Consider the following 22,294-nt stretch of genomic DNA (forward strand, 5'->3'; position numbering starts at 1 on the left):
AAGAAATCACTTAATAGAGAAATGTTGCAAATGATTTTACTATTTCAGCTATATAAAATGCTCTGTTGGTAGCTAAGTATATTTTTATATGTGGATAGCATTTTTTATTACACACCCTTATGAATAGAAAAAAGAGTGAAAGCAAATACACAAACACTACAGTGGTTTTGCTTTTTGTTTTATTACTTTTGTAACATGGTTATATTTAAATTGCTTTTTTTAAATGGGATCTTTAGGGACATAAAATATGATTTATCATGATCTTGGGTTCATGACATACTGTTACCATGTATTTGTTCTTGGCCTACTGTTATTCAGTTATTGGGTATTTATTGTGAATAATTATATTAAGTACTCATGAACCCAGCACCCTAAATAAAATCAAAGCTTGGACAAAATCCCCATTCCCTGCCATACCCAACACACATAAGTTTGAGGAATTGATATAGATGCAGCAAATATATATTGAAAGGAAAACAATTTTTTTGTAGAAATATTTTTCCCAAATTTTCACAGAGTGTTTTGCTAGCATATATATGGCTTCTGCTTTTTCTAGTAAATCTCCTGAAATAATTGGATAAGAGTTTGAGGTATGTGTTTTGGGCTAGACATAATGACCATTTTCATTGTTTAACATCAATTTTAATGTTTACTAAAACGCAAAGACTTGATATATTCTGTTTTTAATAGCAGACAACATAACTCAGCTGTTAAATTTATATTTATTTTAAGGGAATCAGCTTTTTTAATTTAAATCATTTTTTTCAATTACATTTGACATACAATATTATATTAGTTTCACATGTATATCCTAGTGATTGACATTATATAACTTATTAAGTGATCATCCTGATAAATTTAGTACCCATCTGACACCATACATAGTTATTAGAATATTATTGAATATATTCCCTATGCTATATTTTACAACCCCATCACTATTCTGTACCAACCAATTTGTACCTCTGAATCCCTTCATTTTTTTACCCATTCCAACTCCCTTCCCATCTGGCAACCATCAAAATATTCTCTGTATCTATCAGTCTGTTTGTGTTCTGCTTCTTTATTTTGTTTTTAGATTCATTTGTTGATGTATATGCATTTGTTGCCATATTATTGTTCATATTTTTTTATTTACTCTTCTACTTCTTTAAAAATACCCTTTAACATTTCATGTAATATTGGTTTGGGGTAAATTCCTTTAGCTTTTCCTTGTCTGGGAAACTCTACATATGTCCTTCAATTCTAAATGATAGCTTTGCTGGATAGAGTAGCCTTAGTGGTAAGTCCTTGCTCTTCATCACTTCGAATATTTCTTGCCAATCCCTTCTTGCAGAGTTTTTGTTGAGAAATCAGCTGACAGTCTTATGGGAGCTTCTTTGTAGGAAACAAACTGCTTTTCTCTTGCTGCTCTTAAGATTTTTGTCTTTAAACTTTTGCATTTTAATTATGATGTGTCTTGGTGTGGGCTTCTTTGGAATCATCTTATTTGGTACACTATGGGCTTCCTGTACTTGTATGAATATTTCCTTCACCAGGTAAGGGAAGTTTTCTGTCATTTTTTCAAATAGGTTTTCAACTTCTTGCTCACTCTCTTCTCCTTCCAGCACTGCCATGATGCAAATGTTGGTACCCTTGAAGTTGTCTCAGAGACTCCTACATCTTTTTATATTCTTTTTTCTGGGAGTCAGCTTTTATTTTATTTCAGGATAAAAATAACCAGTAGCAACCTGTGAGGTGGGAGAAGAGGTAATGGCTTAAAAAGAAATAAAAATAGAGATATGGAAATGAACTTTGTCATGTATTTAGATATGAGGCTGATTTTTGAATACAGATGAGAGGCCAGTCATATGCACAAGGAAGAGAAGCAGCAAGATTATCATAAAAAAGAGACAGAAGTATGAAGTAGCTTTGTGTGCTCAGAGGATGCAGTATTGCAGTAATTAGAATGTAGATCAAATTTGTGGGAAAATGTTCAAAGATGTGGCTAGACCTAGTCATAGTTAGTGGACTTTGAAGCATTGGAGAAACATAAGATTCACATGTTCTCAGGGAACTTACTGTCTAGTGGGAAGATGTATAAATAAAGACAAAGTGGAAGATTACAGATCTTGGGAGACATGAAAGGTTAGAATATTGTAGTCAGTAATTACTTTTAAAGTTGAACTTCTGAGTGAATTGTTTTGTGCCCTTGACTGGAATCAAACCAGGGACCTTTTAGTCCGCAGGCCAATGTTCTATCCATGAGCCAAACCATCTAGGGCAACATTAACACTCTTGATGGTCTCTTTATGTTTTAAAATTGTGTTAATCATTGATTTCACCAGCAACAAAAACATTCTCTCCTTTGTTGCCCAGTAGATGCTTTTTGTCAGGGGTTATCAGGTTGAAAACTGAAGTTTTGGTTGACAACCAAGACATTTTTTCTGTGAAAAATTAGGTGGAGAACCACACTCTTCTAGATGGGAGTCGTTTGAGAAATGAGGTCTGACTGACTATAGACTGTCAATATGTTGAATCTACTTATATGTATTCTTTTATGCGATCCTCCACATTCCCTCTGCTGAAGGACTGAATGATAAGTCAATATGTCTGAGCTGTCTTATTGCCAAGACTGGGAATCTTCCTTCCAGAACGTCATTGCTTGCTTTGCTTGGATAATCCCACTTCTTAGACTTCAGAGAATATTCAGGAAATTGAAACTGTGCTTGAAAGAAAAAAGGGAATAGGGTCTAAAGCTACTCTCAAGAATGTGAATAAATCTCAGAAACAGAATGAGTGAAAAATAAAGCAAGTCATAGAATATTACATAAAACATGACTATTTTATAAAGTTGATTGTATTGATTAGGATACATATTTGTGAATTAAAACCTTTTTTGAGACAAATGAATGAGAAACACAAATTTCAGGATAGTGATTACCCTTTAGCAGAGGGAATGTAGAGGATCACATAAAAAATACATATAAGTAGATTCAACATATTGACAATCTACAGTCAAACAGTAAAACCTCATTTCTTGAGCATCTCCCATCTCAAACAGTGTGGTTCTCCACCAAGTTGTTCACAGAAATAATGTCTCTGTTGTTGACAAAACTTCAGTTTTCAACCTGATAACCTTTTCATGCTGATACTTCAGCATGACAAAAAGCATCTCTCAGGCAACAAAGGAGAGAATGTTTTTGTTGCTGTTGAATACAATGATTAACACAATTTTAAAACATAAAGAGACCATCAGGAGTGTTAATGTTGCTCTAGTTGGTTTGGCTTAGTGGGTAGAGCCTTGGCCTGCAGACTAAAGGGTCCCTGGTTTGATTCCAGTCAAGTGCACATGCCCGGGTTGTGGGCTTGATCCCCAGTAGGAGGTGTGCAAAAGACAGCCAATCCATGGTTCTCTCATCATTGAAGTTTTTATCTCTCCCTCTCCCGTCCTCTCTGAAATCAATAAAAAATAAAAAAAAAAAGAATTAAGACCACAGATCAGCAATTTAAAAAAAAGAGTATTAATGTTGATAAGGATGTGAAAGTGCTCATAAAACAACAATCATGGGCAATTGAATAGGTAGAAAAACTGTTGTTGATTGGATAAAGGAAAAGCAGTTAGCCCATGATAGCATTTCAGAGGCAGTGATATATTTAAAATTCATTTAAGGCTAGTAGAGGGTGGTTCGATAAATTTAAGAAGTGTTTATAGAAGATGGCAGCATAGGTAAACACCTGAGATTGCTGCCGCAAACAACCACTTCAAAAATACAACTAAAAGACGGAATGGACATCACCCAGAACCACAGGAAGGCTGGCCGAGGACAGACACTTCAACTAGAAGGAAAGAGAACAGCATACCGAGGCTCAGAAGAGGCGCAGTATGGAAAATTTAAAGGTGCGGAGGTGCGCGGTTGTCATTTTCAATCAGGAGGGAGTCTCAGACTCTGAGCTCCAGATCCGGGCGAGTCTCTAGGGACTCACACTCAAACGGGAGAAGCGGGATTGTCTGGCATGAGTTGAAACGTGAGGGCAGCTTTCTCTCCGAGATTTGCAGCCTTTGCCGGGGTTCTGAGAAGCAGAGCCTCTGGGAATGGGACTGAGAGCAGCCATAACCGCTCCCTCCACCCGCCCTGTTGATCCCGCCCTGCCCAAGCCCTGCGCAGAGCCATTTGCCGGATCGCCTCAGGCAAAGGCTAGATTAGCACCTCCCCAGAGGACAGAAGTTTTCCACACAGCTGATTCTCACAGCCAGTCGGCCTGGTGGTCAAATCCCTCTAGTATTAACTAGAACAAGACTGCGCACAAAGACCACAAGGGGGTGCACCAAGAAAGCATAAAAGATGCGGAGACAAAAAAACATGACAGAAATGGAGGATATGGAGCTAAAAAACGCAATTTTGAGGGCTTGCAATAATGTGCTAGAAGCAGCCAATAAACTTGATGAGAGATTCACGAAAACTAATGAGACCCTCGATGCTATGATAAAGAACCAACTAGAAATTAAGCATACATGGACTGAAATAAATAATATTATACAGACACCCAATAGCAGACCAGAGGAGCGCAAGAATCAAGTCAAAGATTTGCAATGCGAAGAAGCAAAAAACACCCAAACAGAAAAGCAAAAGGAAAAAAGAATCCGAAAATACGAAGATAGTGTAAGGAGCCTCTGGGACAGCTTCAAGCGTACAAACATCAGAATAATAGGGGTGCCAGAAGATGAGAGACAGCAAGATATTGAAAACCTATTTGAAGAAATAATGACAGAAAACTTCCCCCACCTGGTGAAAGAAATGGACTTACAGGTCCAAGAAGCGCAGAGAACCCCAAACAAAAGGAATCCAAAGAGGACCACACCAAGACACATCATAATTAAAATGCCAAGAGCAAAAGACAAAGAGAGAATCTTAAAAGCAGCAAGAGAAAGAGACTCAATTACCTACAAGGGAATACCCATACGACTGTCAGCTGATTTCTCAACAGAAACTTTGCAGGCCAGAAGGGAGTGGCAAGAAATATTCAAAGTGATGAATACCAAGAACCTACAACCAAGATTACTTTATCCAGCAAAGTTATCATTCAGAATTGAAGGTCAGATAAAGAGCTTCACAGATAAGGAAAAGCTAAAGGAGTTCATCACCACTAAACCAGTATTATACGAAATGCTGAATGGTATCCTTTAAGAAGAGGAAGAAGAAAAAGGTAAAAATACAAATTGTGAACAACAAACATGCATCTATCAACAAGTGAATCTAAGAATCAAGTGAATAAATAATCTGATGTACAGAATGAACTGGTGATTATAATGAATCAGGGACATAGAAAGGGAATGGACTGACTATTCTTGGGGGGGAAAGGGGAATGGGAGATGCGGGAAGAGACTGGACAAAAATCGTGCACCTATGGATGAGGACAGTGGGTGGGGAGTGAGGGAAGAGGGTGGGGCGGGAACTGGGAGGAGGGGAGTTATGGGGGGGAAAAAAGAGGAACAAATGTAATCTGAACAATAAAGATTTAATTTTTAAAAAAAAGGAAAAAAAAGTGTTTATAGATGACACAGTACATTACACATTGTATTATATAAAAGAAATCTACACCAATAAAAGACAAACATGCAAATTGACCATACCTTTGCTATGCCTTAAGCCACGCCCACCAGCCAATCAGAGCGACTATATGCAAATTGACCCAACCAAGATGGCGGCCGGAAGCCACAGAGCTGGAGCAAGCAGGAGGCTTTGTTGCCCCAGTGATGGAGGAAGCCAAGCTTCCCGCCTGTCGCGGCCAGCTCTGAGCTCTACTCAAGGCAACAAAGTTTCAATTATAGAAGATAAATAAACCCCAGATACCTGCTTTTGCTGGCCGTGGCCACGGAGCTGGAGCGAGCAGGAGGCTTGCGTTGCCCCTGGCAATGGAGGAAGCCAAGCTTCCGGCCCGCCCTGGCCGGCTCTGAACTCCACTCGAGGCTACAAAGTTTCAATTATAGAAGGTAAATAAATCCCAGAATTAAAAAAGAAAAAGAAAAAAAGGAGAGGCTGGGAGCTTCCGTCGCCAGGGGGCTTGGCCAGCCTGAAAACGGCCCTCAGCCCCTCACCCAGACTAGCCAGGCACCCCAGTGGACCCCCCACCCTAAAGGGGGTGTGGCCAGCCTGAAAACACCCATCAGCCCCTCACCCAGGCTGGCCAAACCTCCATTGGGTGAGGGCCCCCACTGGGAGAGGGGCTTGACCAGCCTGCAAACAGCCATCAACCCCTCACCCAGGCTGGCCAGGCACCCCAGCGGGACCCCCACCCTGATCCAGGACAGCCTTCAGGACAAACCAGCCAGCCCCCACCCATGCACCAGGCCTCTATGCAAATTGACCCTAACAGCAGAATGACTGGTCACTATGACACACACCGCCAGGGAGCAGATGCTCAATGCAGGAGCTGTCCCTTGGGGGTCAGTGGGCTCCTACATGGGGAGCTCTCCTCAGCCATAAGCCAGGATGATGGCTGCTAGCACAGCGGTGGTGGTGGGAGCCTCTCCCGCCTCCTCAGCAGCACTAAGGATGTCCGACTGCAGCTTAGATCTGCCCCCTGCTGGTAAGTGGGCATCCCCCGAGGACTGCCCGGCTGCCAGAGGGATGTCTGACTGCCAGCTTGGACCCAATCCCTCAGGGAGTGGGCCTAAGCCAGCATGTGGACATCCTCCAAGGGGTCCCAGACTGCAAGAGAGGATAGGCCGGGCTGAGGGACCCCCCCCCCCCCGAGTGCACAAACTTTTGTGCACCGGGCCTCTAGTCTATCCTATCTAATAAAATAGAAACATGGTAATTAGCATACGACCGCTACCCTTCCCATTGGCTAATCAGGGCGATATGCAAATTAACTGCCAGCCAAGATGGCGGCTGGCAGCCAGGCAGCTTGAAGCGAACATGAGGCTTGCTTGCTTCAGTGAAGGAGGACTCCAACGTTCCCCGCCTGCCTTGCTGGCCTCTGAGCTGGCAGTTTGAAACATTGTAACAAATATAGAAGCTAAACAAAACCCCAGAAACCAGCTTTCAGCCGTCAGGGATCTCAGAGCTGGAGATGATACAGTGTTTCGATTATAGAACCGAAACAAACCAGATACCTGCTTTCAGCAGCAGAGGCCTTGGCCCAGAATAAAAAAAGAAAAAGAAAAAAAAGAGCGGTTGGGAGCTTCAGTCACCCACCAGCCTGAAAACAGCCCTCAGCCCCTCACCCAGACTGGCCAGGCACCCCCGTGGGGACCCCCACCCTGAAGGGTGTGTGACCAGCTGCAAACAGCCATCATCCCCTCATCCAGGCTGGCCAGGCACCCCAGTGGGGACCCTCACCCTGATCCAGGACACCCTACAGGGCAAACCAGCCAGCCCCTACCCATGCACCAGGCTTCTATCCTATATAGGAAAAGGGTAATATGCCTCCCAGCACTGGGATCAGCGGAGCCGCGAGGCCTCCCAGCACCAGGATCAGCATGACGGGGCAGCGCCCAAACCCCCTGATCGCCCTGCGGCTCTGTGTGTGACAGGGGGTGGGGCCACAACCTCCCTATCCGCCCTGCTCTGTTCGTGACAGGGGAAGGCACCCCAACCCCCTGATCAGCCCTGCTCTGTGCCTGATAGGGGGGAGTTCCCCAACACACTGATCGCCCTGCTCTGTGTGTGACGGGGTAGAGCCATAACCTCCCCATTGGCCCTGCCCTGAGTGTGACAGTGGCGGCGCCCCAACCCCCTGATCGGCCCTGCTCTGTGTGTGACAGGGGGCGGTGCCCCAACTCCCCTATCGATCCTACTCTGTGCGTGACAGGGGTGAGCTCCCCAACCCCCTGATGGGCCCTGCTCTGTGCGTGACAGGGGGCAGCGCCCCAACCCCCTGATTGGCCTTGCTCTGTGAGTGACAGGGGGCGGTGCCCCAATCCCCCAATCGGCCCTACCCTGAGTGTGACTGAGGGTGGCATCACAACCTCCCAAACCGCCCTCCTCCGTGCATGACAGGGGGCAGCGCCCCAACTCCCCAATCGGCCCTGCTCTGAGCCCGACCAGGGGCTGCACCTAGGGATTGGGCCTGCCCTCTGCCACCCGGGAGCAGGCCTAAGCCAGCAGGTCGTTATTTCCCGAGGGGTCCCAGACTGCAATAGGGCACAGGCCGGGCTGAGGGACCCTCCCCCTCCGCCCCGAGTGCACAAATTTTTGTGCACCGGGCCTCTAGTATATATATAAAAGCCTAAGCAACTGGAACGACTGGTTGCTATGACACACACTGACCACCAGGGGCAGATGCTCAATGCAGGAGCAGACTCCTGGTCAGTGCACTCCCACAGCCAACCACCCCCAGCCGGCCAACCTCCTGGGGTCCCTCCCCACCAGCCAGCAAGCCCTGATCACTCTATTAGGGCCGGCCCCCAGGGTTGGAAAGGAGAATTGGGGATGGGTAGCAGTAGACATGGCCCCTTTCCCAGGTGGGCTAAGGGCCGGCTCCCTCCTCGGGTCTGGCAGCCAAACTCCCATGCCTCATCCCTCCTTCTGGCCAGCAGGCCCCGATCAGCATGCCGCCCACCCACAGTGGTGGTGGTGCAGTGGTGAGGAAAGGAGGAGGGGGGGAGGGGGGGTACTACACGGTGGCGGGGTGCCAATGATGACGGCAGTGGCCGCGTCCGGCATCTGTTCCTTCCACACCCCGCCTGGCAACCATCGCTCCCTCTCCAGCCGGGCCCTGATTGGCCTGGCCCCAGTTGGACCTGATCACTGGCCAGGCCTATGGACCCCACCTAAGCATGAATTTTGTGCACTGGGCCTCTAGTGTTAAATAAAATGGAATCATTTGGAGGTCTGGAACAGATTAATTCAATTTACCTTATTTCTAATGGGAAAAAATGATTCAGTGTTTGAACAAATGATTCAGTGCTTCTTGAACAGCCTTCCGGAACGCATTAAGTTTGAGAATCGAGGTTCCACTGTAGTTCCTAAACTGAATAGTAGCATCATGGATGTTAACTTTATAACTTATGTTACATATTCTCTTGTATGTTTAAAAAGTTTTATAATATAAAGGAGAAGGGAAATGCCAGTTTTAACCATTTGAAAAATTTAACCTTATTTTCTTGAATTGCAGGACCATCTTTGGAAAGGGAACAACCAAGATCTAAAATGGTAAAACTTGCAAGTTTGTGTTCAAACATCCCTTTAAAATCATTTTTCTCTTTGTCATGAAAAAAAAATCATGTGTCATCACATAATTTTATCCTTATCAGTCACTTGTTTCTCATAATTGTGTCAGTCTTTGCACCCTTACTTCCTACCTTCGGCCTTTTTAAACATGTTCGCCTGTTTTAGGTCTATTTTATTCTGTGGTGAAAGGTATTTTTGACATCTCTTTTTTTCTCTCTCTTTTTTACTTAAGTTAGGTAATATAAATCAGGCCTTTCAAACCTTTAATGACAGGGATAAAAAGGCAATAGAGAAGATATTTGGAATGGAAATGTAAAATCCAGTCTTTTTAAAATATATAACTGGAAGTTTGTGCTTCTTAATCTTTATCCCCTTTGTCCTTCCTTCCCCCCTCCCGCTTTGGCAGCCATCAGTTTGCTCTGTATCTATGCGTTGATTTCTGTTTTGTTTTTGAGATTCTACATGTAATTGAAATTATACATTATTTGTTTTTATCTGAATTACTTTAGTTAACATGATATTCCCTAGGTTTTTATCACTAAGTAATACTCTGGTGTATTCCAGTCTTTTTTGTAAAATTCTCCTGTCTTTTAAAAAATATTAGTCTGAAATCTCTTTTATTTCTAGAAATATATTATAGCAAATAACTTGTGCTTCTTGTAACTCAAATATTGATATAATATTCAGGAATTTTTCTCCCCAAGACACCCAAGAAGAATATCACCAAAAAGGTAGATGAAACCATTCTAGATGGGAGAACCAGACTTCCACGAAGAGCAGCAAACACACAAAAAAATTATAAAGATCTCTCAAATTCAGAATCAGAATGTGAACAAGAAGTTTCACACTCATTGAAAGAGAAATTGCTAGTAAAGGTAAATAGAAACAATTTAGATTAATAATTTCTAAAAGCCTTTTAAAATATTAAATATAGAATTTTTTAAATGTCAAATGTATCTGCCCACTTCTTTTTAAGATTTAATCCTCTATATGAGAAAACATATAATTCTAAAAATTGATCCTAAGGCAATATAATGTTTGTAATAAGTTGTCATTGGTGTTACAAAACAGATGTTTTACTCTAGTAGAATTGTAACTTTAAGAATTTGTACTTCTCCTTGAATTAGAGAAGTACTTGATCTTTCCAAAATGCTTCAAGAAAGTACAGACTGATAGGAAACTATAGATCTTTCTCTTGATTGAAAGTAAAACTACTGGATCTGAGGTTCTTCTCATATACTATTTTCTCTCTGTCCATCCCTGACTTCTTCCTTAAATCTCATAATGTCACAGCCATTCCTACTCACTTGTGCTTGAAAGCTTTTAAATGAAGTTTTAAAAAATGGTCCTTAGCCCTGGCCGGTTTGGCTCAGTGGATAGAACGTTGGCTTGAGAACTAAAGGGTCCCGGGTTTGATTCCAGTCAAGGGCACATGTCCGGGTTGTGGGCTCAGTCCCCAATGGGGGGCGTTCAGGAGATAGCCAATCAATTATTCTCTCTCATCATGGATGTTTCTGTCTCTCCCTCCCTCTCTGAAATCAATAAAAATATATATTTTTTAAAACGTTGTTTATAATGTGCCAGGTACTATTTTAAGTGCAAAAAGTCCTCAACTTACAATGATTCAACTTATAATTTTTTACTTTACACTGGTGTGAAACTAGTAGAAACCATTCTTCAGGTTTTGAAGTTTTATCTTTGCTCAGACTAGCAATTTGTGGCCAGGGGCAGCAAGCCACAGCTCCCAGTCAGGCACACCATTGCCAGGGTCAACAAACAACACTAGTGCACTGTGTTGCCAGGGTTTTTTGTTTAATGTGTTCTGAGCACAATTAAGTAGATGAGACTAATGAAGTTCAGTAGTTAGATGTAGTAAGTGCATTTTTTACAACCATATTTTCAACTTATAGTGGGCTTATGGGGACATACCCCACTGTAAATTGAGGAACATCTATATGTACTTTGTAAATTTGACTTCTTAAAATTCCCTAAGTACTATAGGTGACTAGTACTATTATTATCTTTAATATGTATTTTTTATTGTTGATAGTATTAGAGATGTTTCCCCTTCCCATCGCCTTCCTCTTAGCCCCTACCCACGCCCCAGGTCTTCACTACCCTATGCTCATGTCCATGGGCTATGCATATAACTATATAAGTTCTTTGGTTTATCTCTTCTCATCTCCCCAACCCCACATCGAGGTATGTCAGTCTGTTCCATGTCTCCATGCCTCAGGTCCTATTTTGTTGATCAATTCATTTTGTTCATTAGATTCCACAAATAAGTGAGATCATGTGATACTTGTCTTTCTCTGACTGGCTTATTTCAATTAGCGTAATATTCTCCAGGTTCATCCATGCTGTCCCAAAGGGTAAGAGATCCCTCTTTTTTTACAGCTACATAGTATTCCATTGTGTAAATTTCCCACAGCTTTTTTAATCCACTCATCTACTGATGGGGACTTGGGCTGTTTCCAGACCTTAGCTAGTGTAATAATGCTGCTATAAATATAGGGATGCATATATTCTTTCTGGTTGGTGTTTCAGGATTTTTAAGATATATTCCCAGAAGTAGGATCTCTGGGTCAAATGGAAGTTCCATTTTTAATTTTTTTGAGGAAACTCCATTCCATTTTCCATAGTGGCTGCACCAGTCTGCATTCCCACCAGCAGTGAACTAGTGTTCCCTTTACTAGTACTGTTATTGACATCTCATTTTACAAATGAGAAAATTGAGGCACAGAGAGATGAAGGAACTTGCCCAAATCAGCATAGCTAGGAAGTGGTAAACAAATGGTTTGAACCTAAAGAGTTTGGCACTATAGGTATGTATCTCTGGCCATTACACTGTTCTGATTTTATTTTATTTTTTTTAAAATATGTTTTATTGATTTTTTGCAGAGAGGAAGGGAGAGAGATAGAGAGTCAGAAACATCGATCAGCTGCCTCCTGCACATCCCCCACTGGGGATGCGCCCGCAACCCAGGTACATGCCCCTGACCGGAATCGAACCTGGGACCCTTTAGTCCGCAGGCCAACACTCTATCCACTGAGCCAAACCGGTTTCGGCCACTGTTCTGATTTTAAATCGTTAAACCTCCATATCCCTTTGTTTGTAACCTTCTTACCTCTTACGTGGAAGACATTAAGGTAATGTCTTATTTTAGTTTACTATACATGTAGTCAGGTCAGTCTTCCCAGGCCACCTTCTCATCTTCTCCATCTTCAAAGGAAAACTTTGAGTATCTATCTCCATGTAGTCAGGCATTCAAAGCATCAGAATACCTTTCCAATTTATTTCCCCTCCTCCCTAGTGTACCCCCAGGGCTGTGACAGTCAGAATACCTGCAGTTTCCAAATGAGACCTGTACTTGTCTACTCTGTGTGCCAGCAGGCCTCCATCCTCGCAATGCTCCTTCTCTCCCCACCCTCCTTTCCAGACTCCTGAGCCCTGGATCCCAGGAACTCTCTCTGCTTTCACTAAACTGAGTATAATCTCCTGAACTTTAGAGTATTTTATTGTTATCTCTTGTGGTATTTATTATCCTATATAATAAAAGCCTAGGTGGTATCACCATCACAAGATGGCCGGCAGAGGAGGGCAGTAGGGGGCCATTGGGCTGGCAAGGGAGGGCAATTGGGAGTGATCAGGCCGGCAGGGGAGCAGTTAGGCATCAGTCAGGCGAGCAGTTAGGTGTCAATCAGGCCAGCAGGGAGCAGTTAGGGGGTGATCAGGCTGGCAGGCAGAAGTGGTTAGGGGCATACAGGCAGGCAGGCAGGTGAGTGGTTAGGATCCAATAGTCCTGGATTCTGAGAGGGATGTCCGACTGCCAGTTTAGGCCCGATCCCACCTAAATCAGCAGTCAGACATCCCCCAAGGGGTCCCAGGTTGGAGAGTGTGCAGGCCGGGCTGAGGGACACCCCCATCCTCCATGCACGAATTTCATGTGCCGGGCCTCTAGTCCTATATAATAAAGAGCTAATATGCAAATGGTCCTCACACCCTCATGCCATCACACTGTAACTGCTCAGACACTCAACACTGAGGAGAGAGGAATAGGGACCAGCCAGGCACAAATGAGCTTGTGAGAGAGGAATGGGAACCAGCCAGGCTGCGGCCCGGGAGAGGGACAAGCCGCCTGCCCCATGGTCCTGGGCACCAGTGCCTGCAGCTGCAGCCCAGGAGAGGGACAAGCACCCATACCACAGTCCTGGGCACCTGCAGCTGTGGCCTGGGTGAAGCCGCCAACCTATGGTCCTCTGCAGCTGTGGCTAGCCTGGGTGAAGCCGGCCCCGGTTCTGGGTGCCTACAGCTGGCCAGAGGGAGAAAAGCCCGGGTCTCGGGTGCCCGCAACTGGCCGGAGGAGGAAATCCTGGGTCCTGGGTGTGGGGCAAGGCAGAGGCAATAGGGGCAATCAGGCCAGCAGGGGAGCAGTTAGGGGTGATCAGGCCAGTAGGAGAGCAGTTAGGGGTGATCAGGAAGGCAGGCAGAGGTAGTTAGGGGCAATCAGGCAGGCAGAGGTGGTTAGGGATGATGAGGCAGGCAGGCGAGCGGTTAGGAGCCAGTGGTCCCGGATTGCGAGAGGCAGTCAGACAGCCCCCGAAGGGTCCCAGATTGGAGAGGATGCAGGCCGGGCTGAGGGATGACCCCCACCCCCAACGTGAATTTCGTGCACTGGGCCTCTAGTAGTGTATATATTATATTTCTGGTGAATTTCCCATATGTCTTTGGGGGTATTAGAGTCTTTCACTACTCATGTTGCAGCCCCTGCTATGCTCATATGTAGTAATATAAGACATTTCATAAATATTTCAATGTAATTTAAATTACTTATATTATAGTATAATTTGAAGGTTATTAATACATTTAGGAGGAGGATATCCATTCCAGAAGCAAAACCATGAAGCTGCCAAAGAAACAGCAGAACGCCTGCTCTGCAGAAACACAAAAGGATATATCAAAAGAATGGGCAAACTCATCTCTCCTAAAAAGTACTACTATAAGAGACAACAGCCTTGACTTATCTTCTGTGTCTTTACCTGGGAGTTCACCCTCTATAGAAGTAATGAGATGTCAGTATCTTCTTATTTCTTTAGTTGAATATTTAAAAACCTTATTATAACTAATTATATGAAAATATAAATTGAAGACTAATTTTGAGAGGTGTATTAAGATTATAGGTAGTCAAAATTTTATTTTGAAACTAGTTAATGCTCAGAACTTGGTCTTTGCTAAGTATAAGTAGACTTGGGATCAATGTTACTATGATACTGAAGTTGTTCATATTTGTACTTTTTATACTTTCAGTTCCTTTAAAGGATGTTTTAAGCATTTCTAAATGTCTATAATTTCAGTTAAAATTCAAGACTTACATCAGTTAACATATACACTTCCTCTAAAGTGGCTATTTTGTTCTTTTCTAGAATATTTTCACAATGCTTGGGAATGCTGTCATCTCAGATAAGCATATACTCAAGAAGACAGATGCACATGCCCTAATTTGTTCTGAAAACTGAGAATTCACTTATATTGATTTATTTTAGCCATGAATTTCCTCATCCTATGTAATAAAAGGCTAATATGCAAACTGTCCCCTCAACTGGGAGTTCAACTAGGGGGCAGGGCCAGCTAGCCAATTGCCTGCGGCCCCTCCTCCTGGCCGGATCCCACCCGCGCACAAATTCATGTCCTGGGCCTCTAGTATATATATGAAGGATTTAAGCCAAATGATTTGCCAAGTCTTTCCAACCATAAAATTCTGTGATTTATATATAATAGTACTGATGTCAAATACTCTGGTTGCTCATTATAGTGCAGCTTATACTATAGATAATTTTGTTTTGAAATATTTGGACTATTCTTATGGTTACAATTACATTTTAAATGGACCCATTTAATATTTTTCAAAGTCTTATATAATATTTTAAACATAATTTCGTCTTGATTTAGTGAAAGTTTATCCTTTTTAAATACAGCTAAGACTCGAGAATTTGACAAATTATATATTCTTTAGAACTTAAATTAATCATGCTGTTCTAAATCAGACATCATTAAAACCTGCCATCTCTCTTTTATTTGTGTCTTGTGAGGAAATATAGGCACAGAAAAAATAACAGGAAGGGATTTTACTCCGGATCATGACTGTATAACAAAATCCATATCATCTAATACAAAAACTTCCTCACCTGAATCCTTCAACAGTAAATATGGAGTGGAAGGACCAGTAAAGTCACTGAAAAACAGTGTGAAAAATTTACTCTGTGCAAGAGAAAGTTGTTCACCAATTCCACAATCATTCTCTTTGGTAAGATTATAGAATATTTTCCTTAATCAGATATATTTGTAGTTAGTAAATCATTTCCTCTAATCAAATACACATTGTTTATCTACTATAGCTTAAGCTTTTGTGTCTGGTCTGGGGGAGAATAGGATCCTACTGATAAGTAAAATAGCCTCAATAAACCTAATAGACTGATTAGAGCTGCTGGACAGGAGGAAAGTGGTGGTATGAGAAGCACAGAGTGCTGGCAAGAGTGCTGTGATGGGAAGGCTTGTTTCCAAAGAGGCACTGCTTATTTGTCTATACATCAAAACTACATAATTTATTTTCTAGATTTCAATAAGCTTAGTCCTGCAACACTGACACTTGTTTCACATTCTACCGTAATTCGAAGTTTGTAACCTTTAGTTACTAAATCACAGGTTGACAAAGCAAATTGCCAAAAATTGCATTTGAAAACAGTACGCTGGGGGAGAACCAAGATGGCAGCGTAGGCAAATGCCTGTACTTGCTGCCTCCCACAACCACATCAAAATTACAACTAAAATACAGAACAACCATCATCCATAACTGCCGGAAAGCTGGCTGAATGGAAGTACTACAACTAGAGAAGTAAAGAAGAAAGCACATTGAGACTGGTAGGAAGTGCGGAGGCATGGAAGGGGCTGGACCGACACCCACACGTGCCACGTTTTTAATCGGGAGGGAAATTGCCTCTGCAGAGGCCACCCAGAGGAGCAAGGCGTCCCAGCCCCACACCAGATGCCCAGCCCAGAGTCCCAGAGCTGGGAAAAGAAGTCCCTACAGGCAGTAAGAACTATGGGCTATAAAAACCAGTGCAGATTGGAGCTGAGTGACACAGGCTGCTGGAGACCCAGCTGCTGCTCTTAAAATGCCAGCACCACGAATTGAAATTACAAGCTCCCACTTCCTCTGAGCTCCAGTGCTGGGTGAGACTCTGGGGGACCCAGACACATATGAGAAGAAACTGGACTGTCTGGCATCAGGGCAGGAACTTGGGGGCAGCTTTCTCCAGACGGAGGTGCTCGCAGCAGTCTTGTTCCTGTGAAGGGACCTCCCCAGTTGCAGGACTGACTGGAATCCATTTCTGTTTGCTCTGCTCTGGTCATTCCCTGAGACCTGCCCCACCCAATTTACAACCCCATCCAAGCTATGCACAGCAGCTTTTGCATATGAATCCCCTGTCCTTTATCAGGCTAAAAACCTATCAAACAAGCTGCAGCTGGGTAGGGGAGCCCCAAACCTATTAAAAGGCCCAAGACCCAGCACCCGCACCAGCCTGCTTTGCTTCACAGCTGGGCCTCCTCTGGGCACTTCCAAACCTAATACAAAGAGAAGGAATATGCAGATCTCTCTGTAGCTCTTGCTGGATGGCCCCAGGCAGTGGCTGACTTTGCACCTCTCTGGAGACCCAAGAGCCAGTGTACCCAGTGGTCAGTGTGAGACCATACCGGATTTCAACTCTACACATCCATAAGCAACACACTTAAGGGGAAGACTCAGTGAGCACAAAGCCCCACTGAAGCAAGTCCTGCTTCATAAGGGTGTCTCCTACACAGCAGCTCTCCCACTGTAGTCGTAGCTGGTGCCCACAGCCAACTGGCCAGAGGTCAATTTTTCCCAGTGACACAATCAGCAATCAAGGCTCAACTACAACAAGACTGTGCACACAGCCCACAAGGGGGTGTACATAGAGTGTCCACCTCAGGTGATTGGGGAAGCTGGGCCACAGGGCCCTATAAGACACCTACTACACAAGGCCATTCTATCAACTCAAGGAGACTTAGCAGCTATCCAGTACATAGAAACAAACACAAGGAAGTAGCCAAAATGTGGAGACAAAGAAACATGTCACAAATGAAAGAAATGGAAGAAAGCAAACTACTGGATATAGAGTTCAAAATCACAGTTATAAGGTTACTCAAGAATCTTGTAGAAACCTCCAAGGGACTTAGTGAGACTTTCAAAGATCTTAGTGAGAATGCCAAAAAAATGGAAAAGAACCAGTCAGAAATTAAGCATACACTACTGAACTAAAGCATAATATACAGGGATTCAACAGTAGATAAGAGGGTCCCGAGAATCAAATCAGTGAGTTGAAATATGAGGAAGCAAAAAACACCCAAACAACAGAAAAAAGAATCCAAAAATATAAAGATAGTGTAAGGAGCCTTTGGGACAACTTCAAGCATACCAACATCCAAATTATGGGGGTGCCAGAAGAAGAGAGAGCAAGATATTGAAAACCTATTTGAAGAAATAATGACAGAAAACTTCCCCTACCTGGGGAAAGAAATAGACTTACAAGTCCAGGAAGCGCAGAGAACCCCAAACAAAAGGAATCCAAAGAGGACCACACCAAGACACATCATAATTAAAATGCCAAGAGCAAAAGACAAAGAGAGAATCTTAAAAGCAGAAAGAGAAAGACAAACAGTTACCTACAAGGGAGTACCCATGCGACTGTCAGCTGATTTCTCAACAAACTATGCAGGCCAGAAAGGAGTGGCAATAAATATTCAAAGTGATGAATAGCAAGAACTTACAACCAAGATTACTCCACCCAGCAAAGCTATCCTTTAGAATTGAAAGTCAGATAAAGAGCTTCACAGACAAGAAAAAGCTAAAGGAGTTCATCACCACCAAACCAGTATTATATGAAATGCTGAAAGGTATTCTTTAAGAGGAAGAAGAAGAAAAAGGTCAAGATAAAAAATATGAACAACAAAGTGGCAACAAATACATATGTATCAACAATTGAATTTAAAAATCAAAGGAATATGTGCCACGCCAGCACAGCCAAGGGTGAACCTGTGTCAGGGTGGTGAAGGATTTAGAAAAGACAGACAAGAGAATAAAGCTGGGTCTCGGTGGGACGCTGCTTCTCTGAAGGAGAGACAGTGACGGCACTCGCAATCCAAGTCTTTATTTTATAGCCAGATTCCATGAGGTAAAGTAAGGGCGTGGTTCAGATGTTTACACTGTTCTAATCTCAATTACATGCACCTGAACTCTATCAAGCCCACATTACTCAGACACATGGGGCCACATGTTCAGACCATAGGTTCAAGCTTACAACTATAGCTGATGGCTATAATTGTGCTGGGAGTGTTCTGCCCTCCAAGATGGGACTTGCACATGGCAATGAGAGGACTGTGCCCTCTCATTAGTCTGAGGTTTGAACCCAGGGGTCCTCAAACTACGGCCCTCGGCCACATGCAAATATAAATATTGTATTTGTTCCCATTTTGTTTTTTTACTTCAAAATAAGATATGTGCAGTGTGCATAGGAATTTGTTCATAGTGGTTTTTTTTTAACTATAGTCCGGCCCTCCAACGGTCTGAGGGACAGTGAACTGGCCCCCTTTTTAAAAAGTTTGAGGACCCCTGCTTGAACCTGTCCAAACACTGTAGTCACTCTCCACACAAAGAAAAAATCTGGTAAACAGAGTAAACTGGTGAATGGAATAGAATTGGGCATGGAAATAGAATAGATTGACAATTCTCAGAGGAATGGGGCTTTGGGGGAGGAGGGAAGGGGAAGAGATTAGAAAAAGATCTTATATGCATGTATGCATTACCTATGGACACAGACAATAGGGTGACAGGGGCCTGGGGCGAGGTGAGAACCAGGTGGAGAAGATATATGGCAGGAAAAAATAGGGATATCTGTAATAATCTCAACAATAAAGATTGATTTTTTTAAAAAGGAAGGAAAACAGTATGACTATAGTATTTGCTTTAGAGCAGTGGTTCTCAACCTTCTGGCCCTTTAAATGCATTTCCTCATGTTGTGACCCAACCATAAAATTATTTTCGTTGCTACTTCATAACTGTAATGTTGCTACTGTTATGAATCGTAATGTAAATATCTGATATGCAGGATGGTCTTAGGCGACCCCCGTGAAAGGGTCGTTCGACCGACAAAGGGGTTGCGACCCACAGGTTTAGAACCGCTGCTTTAGAGTTTTGTAAGGAACTTTAAAACTGGTAGGTAAATACTATGAATATTAAATTTAATATATTGAAAATTTCTTTTATGTGTTGTTATATGTACTATTTCTTTTTTAAATTGATTTTAGAGAGGAAGGGAGAGAGAGAGAGAGAAACATCAATGATCAGAGTGCATCATTGATTGGCTGCCTCCTGCACATCCCCTACACTGGGAATTGAGCCTGCAACCCAGGAATGTGCCCTGATCAGAATCAAACCATGCCTGGCTCCATTATTTGCTGCCTATGTAACATATTACAAGTTGATGATTCCCTCTGCACCTCCATTTTCTCATCTGTCAAATGGGGTTGTGAAAAATTAAATAGGCTGATTATGTAAGCATAATACCTGATACATTGTAAATATTCAAGTATTTACATAGTAAATTCTCTTGATATATACTAACCTCTGTATATAAAGTGGAATTAATGACAGTTCAGAACACCTATAGCCAAGATCTACAACTTCTAATAAAAACAACCTTGTGTTTTACCACTTCAAACAGTGTTTTTATTCCTAGAAATGTTTTAAGGTCCTTTTATTCTGTTTAACCAGTAGTTTTCACAGACCATATTTTTCAAACAATTTTATATGAAACCTCCAGTGTGCCAAACAGATAAAAATGAACTATGCTGTTTAGAGCAGATAGGAGATCTAAACCTTAGCCTACTCAGCCTCTCTCCAGTAACCCCAAAGGACTTTTGCAGGGCTCTCAATTTTTGCATACCACAATTTGAAAAACAGTTTCCCACTAGACTATCATCCCATGGTCCTTTGTCCCAGTTTGCATACTTTATCCTCACCAACAGTGCCCATTTCTGTATAGTTTTCATTAACTGGCTGTTATCAAATGTTTCTGTTTTTGCCAACCTGATGCCTGTGAAATGTCTCTCACTTTAATTTGCATTTTCCTGATTAACAGTATCTAGTGTTTTCATATGTTTTTTGACCATTTTGTGAATTGCCTATTTTTTCCTTACTTTTAAATTGCGTTGTTTGATTTTTCTTACAAATCTATAGAAGTTCTTAATATACTCTGGACATTAATTCTGTATTGGTTATATACAACACAAATTTTTTTCCAGTATTTATCTTGCCTTTATATCTCCCACAACTTTGACAGTTCCACCAGAATTGCCTGCCAATCTAGATTCTCCTGGATTTTGCGTATAGCCAATCACAAACTGTTATACCTGATAATTTTGCATTCTGTTCCACTCCTTATACTTTCTGGGGTTGTTTGTTTGTTTGTTTGCTTGTTTGTTTGTTAAGGTGGCTATGATCTCTGGAGCGATGTTAAATAGATATTGTGCTAGAACATGCTTAGCCATAGTTTTTGGTAGATACTTGTTATAAAATTAATGTTCTTGTTATCTAAGGATTTCTTTTATAATTTTGAATAGATGTTGAATTTTAGCAGCAAATGAATTATTCCCTCAAAATTTAAATAGTTTTGGCTTTAAATAATTTGTTGGGTTTCTATATGTCTTGCTCATTCATAGCCTAGGTATACTCCTATTAAAAATAATACTATTGTGAATAGAAAAAAATGTAAATTTTGATGTTTTTAAATAAGAAACATAAAATTGCAATAGCTATTCAGATGTAAACAATTATAGTTCAGAAAAAAACAACAGTTTATGGATATTGAACCTCCAAATATCAATAACAACCATATACAAAGTAAAAGGGAGAGATATATATGATAGTATGGCCATAAAACTTTCCCTAAACTAAGGTGGTCTGATAAGAATCAATTATTGGCCTTTAATAATTATTGTAATATTTTAATATTTTCAACTATTATCTGTAAATCTCATGTTTAAAATATGTAAGATAATTGGATCATAGAAAACTGAAATTTTTATTTTCCTTTTTCTAAAACAGAATACAATACTTTCTTTACATATATACTAAAGGCCCAGTGCATGAAATTTGTGCACTGAGGGGGGTGTCCCTCAGCCAGCCTGCGCCCTCTCGCAGTCTGGGACCCCTCGCTCCTTACCACCCACCTGCTCGCTGCTCCTTAAAGCTCGGCTGACTGCTCCTTTGCGCTGCCGCAGCTGCACTCACCAACCATGAGCCCGGCTTCTGGCTGAGCAGCGCTCCCCCTGTGGGAGCACACTGACCACCAGCGGGCAGCTCCTGCATTAAGCATCTGCCTCCTGTGGTCAGTGCGCATCATAGCAACTAGGTCTGGTCACTCTGCTGTAACGGTCAGTTAGGCTTTTATTTTATATACAAAGATTCACGCAATAGGCCTTCCTTCCCCTGGCTGCCGACACCGGTTTTCCTCCAGCACCTGGGACCCAGGCCTTTAGTCTGGCCACAGCGGAGAAGCCAAGCCTCGAGGCTCGGCTTCTTGCCTCTGGCTGCAGTGAGGCTTCAAGGCTAGGATTTTCCGCTGTGGCCGCACTGAGGCTTAACTTCTCCACTGCGGCTGCAGGGGAGAAACCAAGCCTCTCCAGTCTTCACTCTTCACTCTTCACTCTGGCTGGAGCCTTTAGTCTTCGCTCCGTGCCTGCATATGCAAATTAACCACCATCTTTGTTGGGTTGATTTGCATAATCATCCTGATTGGCTGGTGGGCATAGTGGAGTGACACCAATTTGCATGTTTCACTTTTATTTTATATATATTACTTTCAGAGAAGAAGGGAGAGGGAGAGAAAAACATCAATGGTGAGAGAGAATCGTTGATCGACTGCCTCCTGCATGCCCACTGCTGGGGATCGAGCCTGCAATCCAGGCATGTACCCTGGGACCTTTCAGTTCACAGACTGACGCTCTATCCACTGAGCCAAACTGGCTAGGGCAAAAAGCAGAAATTTTTAAAATGAGA

The 22,294-nt window shown here is 42.6% G+C and overlaps 1 protein-coding gene across 1 annotated transcript in view; it reads left to right on the top strand.

Annotated features, from left to right (window-relative positions):
- SYCP2 (synaptonemal complex protein 2) overlaps window positions 1–22,294 on the top strand; it is a 97,217-nt gene that overhangs the window by 64,066 nt on the left and 10,857 nt on the right. Inside the window, exons 30-33 of the mRNA XM_070421362.1 lie at window positions 9,103–9,140; window positions 9,863–10,033; window positions 14,030–14,231; window positions 15,258–15,463. Of these exons, the coding sequence (XP_070277463.1) occupies window positions 9,103–9,140; window positions 9,863–10,033; window positions 14,030–14,231; window positions 15,258–15,463 (617 nt within the window). The remainder of the gene's footprint in view (window positions 1–9,102; window positions 9,141–9,862; window positions 10,034–14,029; window positions 14,232–15,257; window positions 15,464–22,294) is intronic.

This window comes from Myotis yumanensis, unplaced genomic scaffold, assembly GCF_028538775.1.
Source record: "Myotis yumanensis isolate MYYU_CA2020_CCGP unplaced genomic scaffold, mMyoYum1.0.hap1 SCAF_7, whole genome shotgun sequence".
Classification (NCBI taxonomy): domain Eukaryota; kingdom Metazoa; phylum Chordata; class Mammalia; order Chiroptera; family Vespertilionidae; genus Myotis; species Myotis yumanensis.